General features: G+C 43.1%; 1 protein-coding gene across 4 annotated transcripts in view; it reads right to left on the bottom strand.

The window, feature by feature from the left end:
• Positions 1-1,945: 1,945 nt before the first annotated feature.
• LOC141110636 (cell adhesion molecule CEACAM7-like) overlaps positions 1,946-14,595 on the bottom strand; it is a 170,715-nt gene continuing 158,065 nt past the window's right edge. For all 4 annotated transcript variants that reach the window (XM_073602095.1, XM_073602096.1, XM_073602099.1 and 1 more), the window contains exons 6-9: positions 8,546-8,625; positions 7,240-7,269; positions 3,102-3,166; positions 1,946-2,187 (exon numbers count right to left, since the gene is read on the bottom strand). In XM_073602095.1, coding sequence (XP_073458196.1) covers positions 3,104-3,166; positions 7,240-7,269; positions 8,546-8,625 — 173 coding nt within the window. In that variant the 3' untranslated portion in view covers positions 1,946-2,187; positions 3,102-3,103. The remainder of the gene's footprint in view (positions 2,188-3,101; positions 3,167-7,239; positions 7,270-8,545; positions 8,626-14,595) is intronic.

The raw sequence follows: 14,595 nt of genomic DNA, 5'->3' as shown, positions 1-14,595 counted from the left end.
TATATAATAGGGGTTGTAACCCTTCCCTGCACTATCAACAAAAAAAAATGGCTTTGGATATCCATTTGCTGATGACCCCTGGGTAGTGTGAACCAAGAAGCGATGAAGCTCTGAGAATCTATGGATTTAGAGCTGTCAAACTCTGGCCACTCTGGCTGAGGAAGAAGCTAATTAAGCACAGTTCATGCTTGATCAGCTTCAACAGCATGCCAGGGTGATATCATGGGTCTAATGGACCCTCTATGTCTCCATAACTACTTCTGCCCTGGATGATTTTCCCCCTTAATGACCAGGCCATTTTTTGCGATACAGCACTGTGTCGCTTTAACTGACAATTGCGCAATTGTGCGATGCTCTACCCAAACAATATTTACGTCCTTTTTTTCCCACAAATAGAGCTCTCTTTTTGTGGTATTTGATCACCTCTGCGGTTTTTATTTTTTGCGCCATAAACAAAAAAAGAGCAAAAATTTTGAAGAAAAACTATATTTACTTTTTGCTATAATAAATATCCCCAAAAAATATATAAACAAACTAATTTCTTCAACAGTTTAGGCCAATATGTATTCTTCTACATATTTTTTGGTAAAAAAATCACAATAAGCTTATATTGAGTGGTTTGCACAAATGTTATTGCGTCTACAAAATAAGGGATAGATTTATGGCATTTTTATGTTTTTCTTTTTTTTTTTACTTGTAATGGTGGTGATCTGTGATTTGGACTGCCACATTGCTGCGGACAGATCGAACACTTTTGACACATTTTTGGGACCAGTGACATTTATACAGCGATCAGTGCTATAAAAATGCACTGATTACAGTGTAAATCTCACTGGTAGGAAAGGGGTTAACACTAGGGGGAGATCAAGGGGTTAAATGTGTCCCCTAGTTAGTGTTAGTGAGGGGATGGGACTGACTGGAGGAGGAGAGAGATCGCTGTTCTTAATTACTAGGAACAGACGATCTGTTTCCCCTCTCTTGTCAAACAGCGGATTTGTATGTTTACACACACAAATGTGCATTCTGGCTCTCGCACCCACAATCGCAGGTGGCTGGCGGACATCGCCTCCGCCGGCCACGTGGATCAGGTCCCCCCGCCAAGCAGCGGGCGCGTGCACCTACTATGGCTTTTAAAGGAGCTGACGTACATTTATGGCGGTTTGCGGAAACGAGCCGAGTTGCCGCTGTATAATGACGGCGACTGGATGGCAAGTGGTTGAAGAGAACCTTTCACCTGCACTGTGCTATAACATAGATCACTTGTCAGACTTCTTGGGATAATAAAATGAAATAAAAAAATAACATTTAATACAATCAATTAACAAACACTCAACAACTCCCACATTCACACACATACAGTATAAACACAAACTCATGCATCGGGTAGGCATGTGTGTGAAAATGACAACTGTGTCACACATATCAGGTATCTTCACGTACACCATAGTGAGAGCTATACTTCTAATGCCATCATGTATATAATAATTATATACATTTATAAACTGATGACTTGTTAAAGCTTTTAAATTGTTGCCTATTGACAATTTTGAGTACCATAGTTGTTTGCTATTTTACAGAAGCATGCAGTTTTGAGTAATGGCATATTTGGTATCTGTTTGCTCAACACAACCTCATCTTTTATATTTTATCAAAAATTCGGAGTTGTATTGTGTGTACGCTAAAATTACTTTGAGTGCATTTTTTAATTGAAAATATAGATTTGTTAAACAGTAGTGTAAATATTGTGCGGCATACAAAAATTGCATTCATCACCATTTTATTCTACAGGGTCTGCTTTCAGAAAATGTATACAATTTAGAGGTTTTAGGTGTGTTTTCATATAAACAAATGTGAGGTCGATGACCATCTATCTATCCAATCTGTCCGTCTGTACCATGGTCTGCTCAGACAAGTGCTTGGAAATAACAATTACACAACACAAAGGTATGGATCAGCTATTCAATGTTTATTTATTCGGGTGCAGTTTATATATCCCACAAAGGCGAAATAGAAGAAAGGGTCCAATCACAAAAAAGATACATACTCAAACATACATTTCTTATTGTAAAGGGCGTGCATTAAGCTACTGCAAAAAAAAACATATTACCATATACAGAGATTTTATTTGTTCCTCCTTTTAGAATTTCTCTGGGCATTCAGCCAGGGTACAATCTTACTTCATAAGTTCTGCAAATAAACCAACATACATTTATCAAAACAAGTTATAAAGCTATATTCAGGGGGAACCCTAACAACAAATGTGCATTTTAGTATGTGTGCGCAAAATTTTAAAAGTGCCTCAGACAGTGAAAGGGTTGGGGTGTAAAGGGGGATTGTAAGAGTCCAGGGCTTACTACGCATGAACCAATGGCGTGTTGCCGCAAGAGGAAATCTATGCCAACTGAGCATGTGCCAAAGACGCCTCACTGCGCCAACCCGCACCTGATCAGAAGACCTGATGGAAAAAGGCAGGAAAATGCCCAGGAGGCGCACAGAAAGTTACCTCAACCTGATGGAAAAAGGCGGGAAAGTGCCCAGGAGGCGCACAGGAAATGACCTCAAACTTCCCTATATAAGCCCAGCCAGACACTGCCAAATTGCTGGATTATCTTCAGTCCCCCCTTGTTCCTGTGCTAGTGTGTGATTTGTCTGAACTTGTTGTGACCTGGAAACCTATTTGACTACTCTTGTTTGCTGCTTGCCATTGACCTCGGATTTGTACCTTGACCATTCTACTTCTTTGCCCCTTTTGTAGTCAGCTGCCAAATTGGAACCGACCCCGGCATGGATCTCGACCATTCTTCTTTTAATTAACCCTTTTATACTTTGTTACCAAACTGGACTGGACCTTGGCTCGGATCTCGGACTAAGGCTTGCACGGTGCTCCGCACCCTTGGCACCCGTGCCACTCGGGGTCCACCAAGTCTCTGTCTCCATCTCCATAGGCTTTAAGGACCCAAGGTGCAAGGGAGGCCTCCCCACTACTTCGGTCTCACCTCAGATATGTGGCTCTCGTGACAGGGATGTTCATGAGAGTGAGTGGTTAAGATGCAATTAACTAGACAGATTAAAAAATACTGTGTACATAAATGTGTTGTTACCTTTAATGTTTTGCAGCATCTAACTCCATGGTACTGTATATAGATTTGTCTTTGTGTGTTAGTTCCTATTTGCAGAAAGAAAATAAGTCAGCTTGGCTGGAATACAATTATAGGACTGAGACTATAAGTACAATATTCTGTAAATATTCAAGATTTTCTTCATATGGAAGTTACAGTACAGCACCCTGATAACAATACAGTTTAAAAAAAATAGTGTAGCACTCAAATTACAGTGAAAAAAGGAAAAATGTGAATGAACAATATGAAACAATTAGACATGGAAGACAAACAAACCCACATAATGTAATTCCGTAAGATCTTTTATTTTAAAAAAGAGGGGTTCTCACTTACAAGATATCGGATAAAACAAGCTAGTTTCTTAGGAGGTAAAAAGCGATTGCCACGAACGTCGCCAAACGCGTTTCGTCCCACTGGACATCATCTGGGGTGTCCGGTATGACAAAACTGAGATTTACCTGCCGTATAGTTTGGAGTTCGTCTGTTTGAAGTGTGATCACCTGTTCCTTGGGGTCTACCTTCCATCCACTGCTCCATCTACAAATTACTTTATTGAGGCTAATTCCTCACTAGGGATGAGCTTCGAGTTCGAGTCGAACTCATGTTCTACTCGAACATTGGCTGTTCGCAAGTTCGCCGAACAGCGAACAATTTGGGGTGTTCGCGGCAAATTCGAATGCCGCGGAACACCCTTTAAAAGTCTATGGGAGAAATCAAAAGTGCTAATTTTAAAGGCTTATATGCAAGTTATTGTCATAAAAAGTGTTTGGGGACCCGGGTCCTGCCCCAGGGGACATGGATCAATGCAAAAAAAAGTTTTAAAAACGGACGTTTTTTCAGGAGCAGTGATTTTATTAATGCTTAAAGTCAAACAATAAAAGTGTAATATCCCTTTAAATTTCGTACCTGGGGGGTGTCTATAGTATGCCTGTAAAGGGGCGCATGTTTCCTGTGTTTAGAACAGTCTGACAGCAAAATGACATTTGGAAGGAAAAAACTCATTTAAAACTACCCGCGGCTATTGCATTGCCGACAATACACATAGAAGTTCATTGATAAAAACGGCATGGGAATTCCCCACAGGGCAACCCCGAACCAAAATAAAAAAAAAAAAATGATGTGGGGGTCCCCCTAAATTCCATACAAGGCCCTTCGGGTCTGGTATGGATATTAAGGGGAACCCCAGCCAAAATTTAAAAAAAAAATTGACGTGGGGTTCCCCCTAAATTCCATACCAGACCCTTCAGGTCTGGTATGGATTTTAAGGGGAACCCCGCGCCAAAAAAAAAAAAAAAAAAACAGCGTGGGGTCCCCCTAAAAATCCATACCAGACCCTTATCCGAGCACGCAACCTGGCAGGCCGCAGGAAAAGAGGGGGGGACGAGAGTGCGGCCCCCCCCCCCTCCTGAACCGTACCAGGCCACATGCCCTCAACATTGGGAGGGTGCTTTGGGGTAGCCCCCCAAAGCACCTTGTCCCCATGTTGATGAAGACAAGGGCCTCATCCCCACAACCGTGGTCGGTGGTTGTGGGGGTCTGCGGGCGGGGGGCTTATCGGAATCTGGAAGCCCCCTTTACCAAGGGGACCCCCAGATCCCGGCCCCCCCCCTGTGTGAAATGGTAAGGGGTTACTTACCCCTACCATTTCACTAAAAAACTGTCAAAAATGTTAAAAATGACAAGAGACAGTTTTTGACAATTCCTTTATTTAAATGCTTCTTCTTTCTTCCTTCATCTTCTTCTTCTTCTGGTTCTTCTGGCTCTTCTGGTTCTTCCTCCGGCGTTCTCGTCCAGCATCTCCTCCGCGGCGTCTTCTATCTTCTTCTCCTCGGGCCGCTCCGCACCCATGGCATGAGGGGGGAGGCTCCCGCTCTTCTCTTCATCTTCTTCTTCATCTTCATCTTCTTCTTCTTCTTCTTCTTCTCTTCTTCATCTCTTCTTCCTTCTTCATTTCTTCTGCGGGCCGCTCCGCATCCATGCATGGAGGGAGGCTCCCGCTGTGTGACGGCGTCTCTTCGTCTGACGGTTCTTAAATAACGGGGGGCGGGGCCATCCGGTGACCCCGCCCCCCTCTGACGCACGGTGAATTGACGGGACTTCCCTGTGACGTCACGGGGAATGCCACAGGGAAGTCCCGTCATGTCCCGTGCGTCAGAGGGGGGCGGGGTCACCGGGTGGCCCCGCCCCCCGTTATTTAAGAACCGTCAGACGAAGAGACGCCGTCACACAGCGGGAGCCTCCCTCCATGCATGGATGCGGAGCGGCCCGCAGAAGAAATGAAGAAGGAAGAAGAGATGAAGAAGAGAAGAAGAAGAAGATGAAGAAGAAGATGAAGAAGAAGATGAAGAGAAGAGCGGGAGCCTCCCCCCTCATGCCATGGGTGCGGAGCGGCCCGAGGAGAAGAAGATAGAAGACGCCGCGGAGGAGATGCTGGACGAGAACGCCGGAGGAAGAACCAGAAGAGCCAGAAGAACCAGAAGAAGAAGAAGAAGATGAAGGAAGAAAGAAGAAGCATTTAAATAAAGGAATTGTCAAAAACTGTCTCTTGTCATTTTTAACATTTTTGACAGTTTTTTAGTGAAATGGTAGGGGTAAGTAACCCCTTACCATTTCACACAGGGGGGGGGCCGGGATCTGGGGGTCCCCTTGGTAAAGGGGGCTTCCAGATTCCGATAAGCCCCCCGCCCGCAGACCCCCACAACCACCGGCCACGGTTGTGGGGATGAGGCCCTTGTCTTCATCAACATGGGGACAAGGTGCTTTGGGGGGCTACCCCAAAGCACCCTCCCAATGTTGAGGGCATGTGGCCTGGTACGGTTCAGGAGGGGGGGGGGGCCGCACTCTCGTCCCCCCCTCTTTTCCTGCGGCCTGCCAGGTTGCGTGCTCGGATAAGGGTCTGGTATGGATTTTTAGGGGAACCCCACGCCGTTTTTTTTTTTTTTTTTTGGCGCGGGGTTCCCCTTAAAATCCATACCAGACCTGAAGGGTCTGGTATGGAATTTAGGGGGAACCCCACGTCAATTTTTTTTTTAAATTTTGGCTGGGGTTCCCCTTAATATCCATACCAGACCTGAAGGGCCTTGTATGGAATTTAGGGGGACTCCCACATCATTTTTTTTTTTTAATTTTGGTTCGGGGTTGCCCTGTGGGGAATTCCCATGCCGTTTTTATCAATGAACTTCTATGTGTATTGTCGGCAATGCAATAGCCGCGGTAGTTTTAAATGAGTTTTTTCCTTCAAAATGTCATTTTGCTGTCAGACTGTTCTAAACACGGGAAACATGCGCCCCTTTACAGGCATACTATAGACACCCCCCAGGTATGAAATTTAAAGGGATATTACACTTTTATTGTTTGACTTTAAGCATTATTAAAATCACTGCTCCTGAAAAAACGGCCGTTTTTAAAACTTTTTTTTGCATTGATCCATGTCCCCTGGGGCAGGACCCAGGTCCCCAAACACTTTTATTGACAATAACTTGCATATAAGCCTTTAAAATTAGCACTTTTGATTATTCATGTTCGTGTCCCATAGACTTTAACGGTGTTCGCGTGTTCGAACGAATTTTTTTCCTGTTCGCATGTTCTGGTGCGAACCGAACAGGGGGGTGTTCGGCTCATCCCTATTCCTCACTATGCAGGTTGGACCCATGTGCTATATGGTACATGTGTCCATCCTATCTGGTAAGTGTGCCAACCTTACTTCCTTTGACTGCACTTTATGATCAAGCGCTTTTCAAGATTTATTACTGCAATTTTTCACCATTGTTCCTTCTCATTCACACCATTATGGTTCACCCAATCAAGATGGACTAATATGATATGTTATGCTATTCTTCTTTTCAGATTTATAATTTTATATATCAATTGTTTCATATTGTTCATTCACATTTTTCCTTTTTTCACTGTAATTTGAGCGCTACACTATTGTTTTTTTTATCTGCATATCACTTTGTGTCTGGTGGCATGTTGGCTGCTCACCCATTTTCCTATGCGCAATTTTTTCCTTTTACCAACAGTACAATTTAGCCAGAACAGAGCAGCCAAGCAATTTTAGTGCAAATACCCAGCATACAGATTCATATTAATATAATAAATATATATATATAATAATATTTACCTCATAGTGAGATTCTTGACTTATTTTCTCCTGCATATTAAAGACACATATAGTATATTATACAAGGAAATAACCAATGTTACCAGTAATAAAGTCTTAATTATTATTGGAGATTAGTCGACCAATTATATAGGTTGGAGTTACTTTTTAGCATCTCAATCCTCTGCTACCTTGATTTTTTTTTTTAAGCCCTGAGCACACCTAGGGCTCGCTAAAACATTTATTGCATGAATTTCAGAATCAGACAGAAATTTATTTCCTGCAACCAAGAGTTGCTCGATTCCCATATCAACAAATACAGTGCTGACAGGGGAATCCCTCCTGCCAAGATATTGTATCCCCTCGCCACCATGGGACAACAGTGATTTTGCTAACGGCTATAGCAGCCGCTAACGATAATCGCAAGTAAATCCTGCAGGCTGGTTGTACCCAAGTTGATCAATCGATCAACTTGGTACATTCAGCTCGCCCATAAGCTATTTGCTGAACCGGCTGAGATTCGAACCATCTAGCCAGCCTCAGTCATGCACACTGAACGAAATGTCATCACAATATTTGTGAGAGATTAAAGGAGGTGTGAACCCTCACGGTTTTTTCACCTCAATGCATTCTATGCATTGAGGTGAAAAACCTCCTGTAGTGCACCTGCCCCCCAGAGCCCCCCTTTTACTTACCTGAGCCCGATCCTTCCTGCACCGGGGACGAGCACACCCGCTCTAGCCCGTGTCTTAGGTCCTGATTGGATAGATTAATAGCAGCACAGCTATTGGCTCCCGCTGCTGTCAATCAAATCCAATGATGCGGGAGCCGGGACGGAGCCGAGTCCTGCTGTCTGTGTCAATTTACACAGCGGCAGGACGCGGGAGCGTGCCCGCACGTGTGCCCCGAGGTAGAGCGCTCTTCCAACAGAGCACTCGAGAAGAGGAGGAGCCAGGAGCGCCGCTCGGGGACCCCAGAAAAGGAGGATCAGGGCCACTCTGTGCAAAACCAAATGCACAGAGGAGGTAAGTATGACATGATTGTTTTTTAAAAAAACATTTACATATCCTTTAATGCCTGTATCTTTTGCTACATATAGTGGCCAAAATACAGTATAATTCTTGAAGCATTGCAATGAGAACACGGTATTGCATTTTGGCCACTAGATGAATCTGTACCCACAGACATTGATCTCCTATGTTCAGTAAGTGTTACATTTAAAGTGAATGAAAAAGAAAAAATGACCAGTGGAATTTACCCTGATATTTTATTACATAAATACATAAAAATAACATAATAATGATGATGATAATGCTGATTATATTACCCGAGTTCCTGGCAAAGTCCTTTCATACGTGATTTGTTCAGGAACATGTGCATTTTCATACACTGTGCTTTTTGAAGTTTCTAAAAAGAAAGTACAATACAAGTGTAAAATAATCATTTAAAAAAAACACATCATATAATAAAATCAATACGATAACATTCTGTACATAATCCAGTAGTTGCCACTGCACATATATGGGGAATGGGCCCGGTGCTTGGCAAAGCAAACACTCAAAAATGATTTTATTTTGATGTTTAGATAAGGGTCCTGAGGAAGATCAAGTTGTGCCTCGTCAAAACATCGAAATAACACTTCATCACTGAGTGTTCACCTTTCAGCCCCTATGAGTGCCGTCTTATCTTTTGGATCATATATACAGTATGTAGCACCCTCCTAGATAGGTGCTAGGTTAATTTAGTTCTGGGTTCACTATAATCAGTGTGGCTGTTTGTGATTGTTTAGGTCTGTTCTGTGTTTCACAAGCTGAAGGGTTGGTTGCTCCTGCTGAAGGGTTGGTTGCTCCACCTGTACTCCAGAACATTCTGGGTGATTCTGGAACATAGGTGTGGAGTAAGGCAAATGGGCAGCATGAATATTTATACTGTCCCAGACAATCCCTGTGGGGGATGGCACAGATGGTTGCTGGAAACGTGTATAAATAATCATAGACTTGGAACAGAAGTGTCTTTTCCCTCAGGAGGGGATCACAGCTTTCGGGGCCTATTTGCCCCCTGGGCAAGCCTGCCATGTAAAAATTCAAAAATTAATAATGCGCCAACCACAAAGCAAAGCAGCCAACACCACAATCAGACAAATTGTACAAAAATAAAATTAAAAACAAGTGTGGCGCTAAAAGAAAGTGTCCTTTATTGGGCAAAGCCAAACAGAATGGTATCTGGAGGGCAAAATGCACAATAAAGATTATTAATGAAAAAAGTCCTGCAAGGACTAAGAATTAGTTCCAGAAACAATACAACATGGATGGCTAAAAAATGAGTGAATCCATAAATTATGTACCGTGAAAGGTATAACTAATATGTGCTATAAGGAAACGGGTAGTATGAAAAGAGCCTCAAAATCCAAACAAAAGGAAAAGGTCTTCATAAAACGCTGTGAAAAGTAAATATGATGTGCAACACTGACATATTGCACATGAAAAAACGGTATGTGTATGTGTGGGGGATTGTGCACAACACAAGTGTAATACAAATAAATATAAGTTGGTATATAAAGAAAACCAAATATGCTATTACAATAAAAAGTCCATCCAAATTGGAAAAATAAAGTGATGACACTAAGTCCAAATCATGTATTGGAAACAACGATCAGCAACCACTGAGTCAACTGAGACAGGACCAATGGATCCAAAGATGGCATCCACAAGTTGCGATCTTGAACATCTGTGTAAATGATGTAGGCAAAAATACCCTTACCGGATAGGATGGACTCCCAGTCAGCGACTTGAGAGTCAAACAGGCTTGTGTAAAAATATGGAGGGTAGTTCCTAGTCCCCGACAGCTGGAGGTATTAGAAGAGTGGCGATGTTCACCGACCTGATCACTCCGATCTCACCGACCCGTCACTCCATAGGTTGCAATGGTAGGTACCTATTGGGACTCCGGCTCCATAGGAAGGATGTCACTCCTCAGAGATGATGGGAAAAGAAAAGAGGCTTCCCCATAGTATAAATCAGCTAAAAAACCAGCTTTATTAAAATAAAATAATAAAAGCACTCAGGCCCTTATATAGCAAAATAATGAAAGTAGCGCTAAAATACAAATGGTGGCAAAACAGGCATCAAAAACCCTACGCGTTTCGTCCGATAGGACTTCTACTGGGGTATATGCTCGTCTGCCACTTGTGCCTGTATATATAGATGAACTAATAATAATCAAAATGTGGCAGCTGTTCGCGCCATGTAAACCGCCAGTGACGGTTTACATGGCGCGAACAGCTGCCACATTTTGATTATTATTAGTTCATCTATATATACAGGCACAAGTGGCAGACGAGCATATACCCCAGTAGAAGTCCTATCGGACGAAACGCGTAGGGTTTTTGATGCCTGTTTTGCCACCATTTGTATTTTAGCGCTACTTTCATTATTTTGCTATATAAGGGCCTGAGTGCTTTTATTATTTTATTTTAATAAAGCTGGTTTTTTAGCTGATTTATACTATGGGGAAGCCTCTTTTCTTTTCCCATCATCTCTGAGGAGTGACATCCTTCCTATGGAGCCGGAGTCCCAATAGGTACCTACCATTGCAACCTATGGAGTGACGGGTCGGTGAGATCGGAGTGATCAGGTCGGTGAACATCGCCACTCTTCTAATACCTCCAGCTGTCGGGGACTAGGAACTACCCTCCATATTTTTACACAAGCCTGTTTGACTCTCAAGTCGCTGACTGGGAGTCCATCCTATCCGGTAAGGGTATTTTTGCCTACATCATTTACACAGATGTTCAAGATCGCAACTTGTGGATGCCATCTTTGGATCCATTGGTCCTGTCTCAGTTGACTCAGTGGTTGCTGATCGTTGTTTCCAAGCCTGCCATGTGTCTGCTGTTCATCGAGGTTCCAGCTAGGCAAGCCTGGGGGTCTGTCATGTTGAAAGTTGCTGAAGCTGACTGAGGGATTTTTTGTTTGAGGATCTAGTCTGGTATCACTGGAAAAGCGTCTGGAAAAGGCAACCAACTATCCAAAGACATTAGTGAGTACATGCTGGTGTGAGAAATTCCTGAGACTGTGTGCTGTAGTCCTCTCTCTGGTGCTAGAATCAGCTGTGTTCAAAAAGGATATTATGGGGTTGATTTACTAAAGGCAAACCGACTGTGCACTTTGCAAGTTGCTCCAGAGCTTAGTAAATGAGGTAAAGCTGCACTTTGCAAAGAATACCCAATCACGTGCAAGGAAAATAGAAAAAACAGCATTTACTTGCACGTGATTGGAGAATGGAAGTCAGCAGAGCCTCTGCTCATTTACTAAGCTCTGGGGCAACTGCTCTTGCAGCGTGCAACTGCACTTTGCAAAGTGCACAGTCTATTTGCCTTTAGTAAATCAACCCCTCTGTCTTGTGTACTGGAGAAATACAGTTCATTAACTGCTTGCTCAAGGACTCTGTAGCAGCACTTGAGAATATTAAACTTTCTCTTAGAGCCCTTTCACACTGGGGCGGTTTGCAGGCGCTATTGCGCTAATAATAGCGCCTGCAAACCGACCCGAAAGTGCCGCTGCTTGCATTCCAGTGTGAAAGCCCCGAGGGCTTTCACACTGGAGCGATGCGCTGGCAGGACGGTAAAAAAAGTCCTGCCAGCAGCATCTTCGGAGCGTTGAAGGAGCGGTGTGTATACCGCTCCTTTACCGCTCCTGCCCATTGAAATCAATGGGACGGCGCGGCTATACCGCCGGCAAAGCGCCTCTGCAGAGGTGCTTTGCGGTGGTATTTAACCCTTTCTCGGCCGCTAGCGGGGGGTAAAACTGGCCCGCTAGCGGCCGCATACTGACGGTAAAACGCCGCTAATAATAGCGGCGTTTTACCGCCGATGCCGCCCCCCGCCCCAGTGGGCTCTTAAGGATCCGAGCAAAGCTCAGTCTACTATTTTCTGCAAGCAAGAGTTTTTGTTCACATTACTGCTGCTGCTTTTACAATAGAGTCAGTTCTACCTAGAGGAATTCACTACTAAAGTGTTCTTGAAAAGATTGGTCCAATATTTGCTGCAAGCAAGGGCCCTTGCCCTTACTAAAAGAAAGCTTAGTGTCCTAAAGTTCTATAATAAGGCATCAGAAAAGCATACCCTTAGAGTGTTCATTGAGCTAAAGGAGTGACTGCAACGGTGTGCCTGGGGCAACTACTGGGAAAAGAACTCTGAGCATCCATTCAGTGGCCCCTTCGTATATTGATTGGTTTGCGCAAAAGTTATAGCCTCTAGAAAATAGGGGATAATTTATGGCATTTTTATTTATTTATTTTTATTAGTAATGGCAGTGATCTGTGATTTTTATCAGGACTGCGACATTGCGGCGGACATATCGGATGCTTTTGACACTATTTTTGGACCATTGACACTTATACAGCAATCAGAGCTAAAAATAGCCACTGATTACTGTGTAAATGTCACTAGCAGGGAAGGGGTTAAACACTAGGGGGCGATCAAGGGGTTAAATGTGTTCCCTTAGTGTGTTCTAACTGTAGGGGGGATGGGCTACCAGTGACATGACAGAGATCACTGCTACCGATGACAGGGATAAGTAGATCCCTAACATGTCACTAGGCATTTCCCCATTCTGCCTCTCCTCATTGCGATCGCAAGCCACCGGCTGACATCAAGTCCGTGGGACCTGTGGGCAGTGCTCGCGCGCCCGCTAGCCTGGGATTACGAAGGGACATAGCGGTACGCCCTTTTGCGCACCCGTGCCATTCTACCGACGTACATCGGCGTGTGGCGGTTGGGACGCGGCTAAAAAGTCCTATTAAATAAACAAATGTTGGTAATCCAACAAAATGTTATGTGTTGTTTTACATGACAGATACGGTCAAATCCAGATTATATGTAAACATCCTTGCAGAACTCCTTCATTGGAATACCTGACCAATTATTTTCTTCTCAATATGTCCTTACTCAAGAGTTTTGCATATTTTTGCTATAAACTGAATCTTACAAGCAACTAATGCAAATATGAATATTTAAAGTGTTTGTTAACCCCAAAAAAATATATATATAGATCCTGGTCCCTTAAAGCAGATTAAACAGCACAGTGCTTGTTCTATGTAATCTGCCCCCCTCTAAACTGTAAAAAAAAGTCCCTAAACCCTAAACCTGTCACTTCCTGTAACCTCCTCTCTGCGCTGACCACGAAAATCATGTGATCTCCCTGGCTGACATCAGATGGAGATTACGAGTCACGTGACTGGCCTAAAGATCATTCTAAAATGGTATTTACAAGCCTAATTTTTATAAAATGTAGGTACAGTGTGCTATGCCAGGCTCTATATGAGGGGCTGGCAGTGATTTATATATACGGGTTAACAAACACTTTAAGCTAGCAGCATTACACGCACTCCCACATAATTGTGCAAAAATAAATGAAATTGTGTTTTATGCTGCGATGTGTGACAATACATCAATAAAAAATGATAAATAATAAGTTGTGATAATCCTATTCCATATGGTTCTCATAATCATCCGATATCAAGTGCAACTAATTGATATAAATTGATATAATGTATCAAAGTGCTAAATTCTAAATATTTATATTCCTGATGCTAAATCAGTGCAATAAGGTGTGCTTCAAAGTAACTCTCAGAAAATAATCCAATTTCAATAATCATTAAGTGCTTCAGTGCTGTGATGTGCCTTCCTTATATCTTCAAAGGTGCTTTGTGCATGTATTTAACATACACCCTTGTGCTCCCCCATTAGGGGTGTGCTCACCTCAGGTAACGTGAACTCACACTTAAGTTTGGTCAAAGCCAGCTTTTTAGTCTCTCAAGACTATCAGCAGCTTCCTCCTCATTCCAGCTCAGCCACTGTATCTCCCCAATGTGAGCAGTTGCTTGATAATATGTAAGAAAAGTAGCTCCAAACAGTGCTTATAACTTTAAAACCACATACTTTATTTAAAAGATTGTATATGTACCATTCACATTTGATGGGTGCTCCAGTGCACCAACTATATACGGTGTGTTGTATAAATCCAAGACACTGCAACATCTCTGTGCTGCTCCAATCTGTATATTAGCATCTGGTCAGACCTCCTGCCCCTCCCCTACATGTTATGTCACAGGGTCATGTGACTTCCTCAGGGGGATTTCTCAGGAGTTTCCCTGAGGAAGTCACGTGACCCTGTGATGTAACACGTAGGGGAGGGGTGAGAGGTCTGACGAGACGCTAATACACAGATTGGAGCAGAACGGAGTTGCTGCAGTGCCTTGGATTTAAATAACACGCTGTATATAGTTGGTGCACTGGAGCACCCATCAAATGTGAGTGGTACATATATAGTCTTTTAAATAGAGTGCGTGGTTTTAAAGTTATAAGCACTATTTGGA

The sequence above is a fragment of the Aquarana catesbeiana genome, linkage group LG10 (assembly GCF_042186555.1).
Source record: "Aquarana catesbeiana isolate 2022-GZ linkage group LG10, ASM4218655v1, whole genome shotgun sequence".
NCBI lineage: Eukaryota > Metazoa > Chordata > Amphibia > Anura > Ranidae > Aquarana > Aquarana catesbeiana.
The sequence above is the reverse complement of the archived record's forward strand: the minus strand, read 5'-3'. Positions and strand labels throughout refer to the sequence as shown.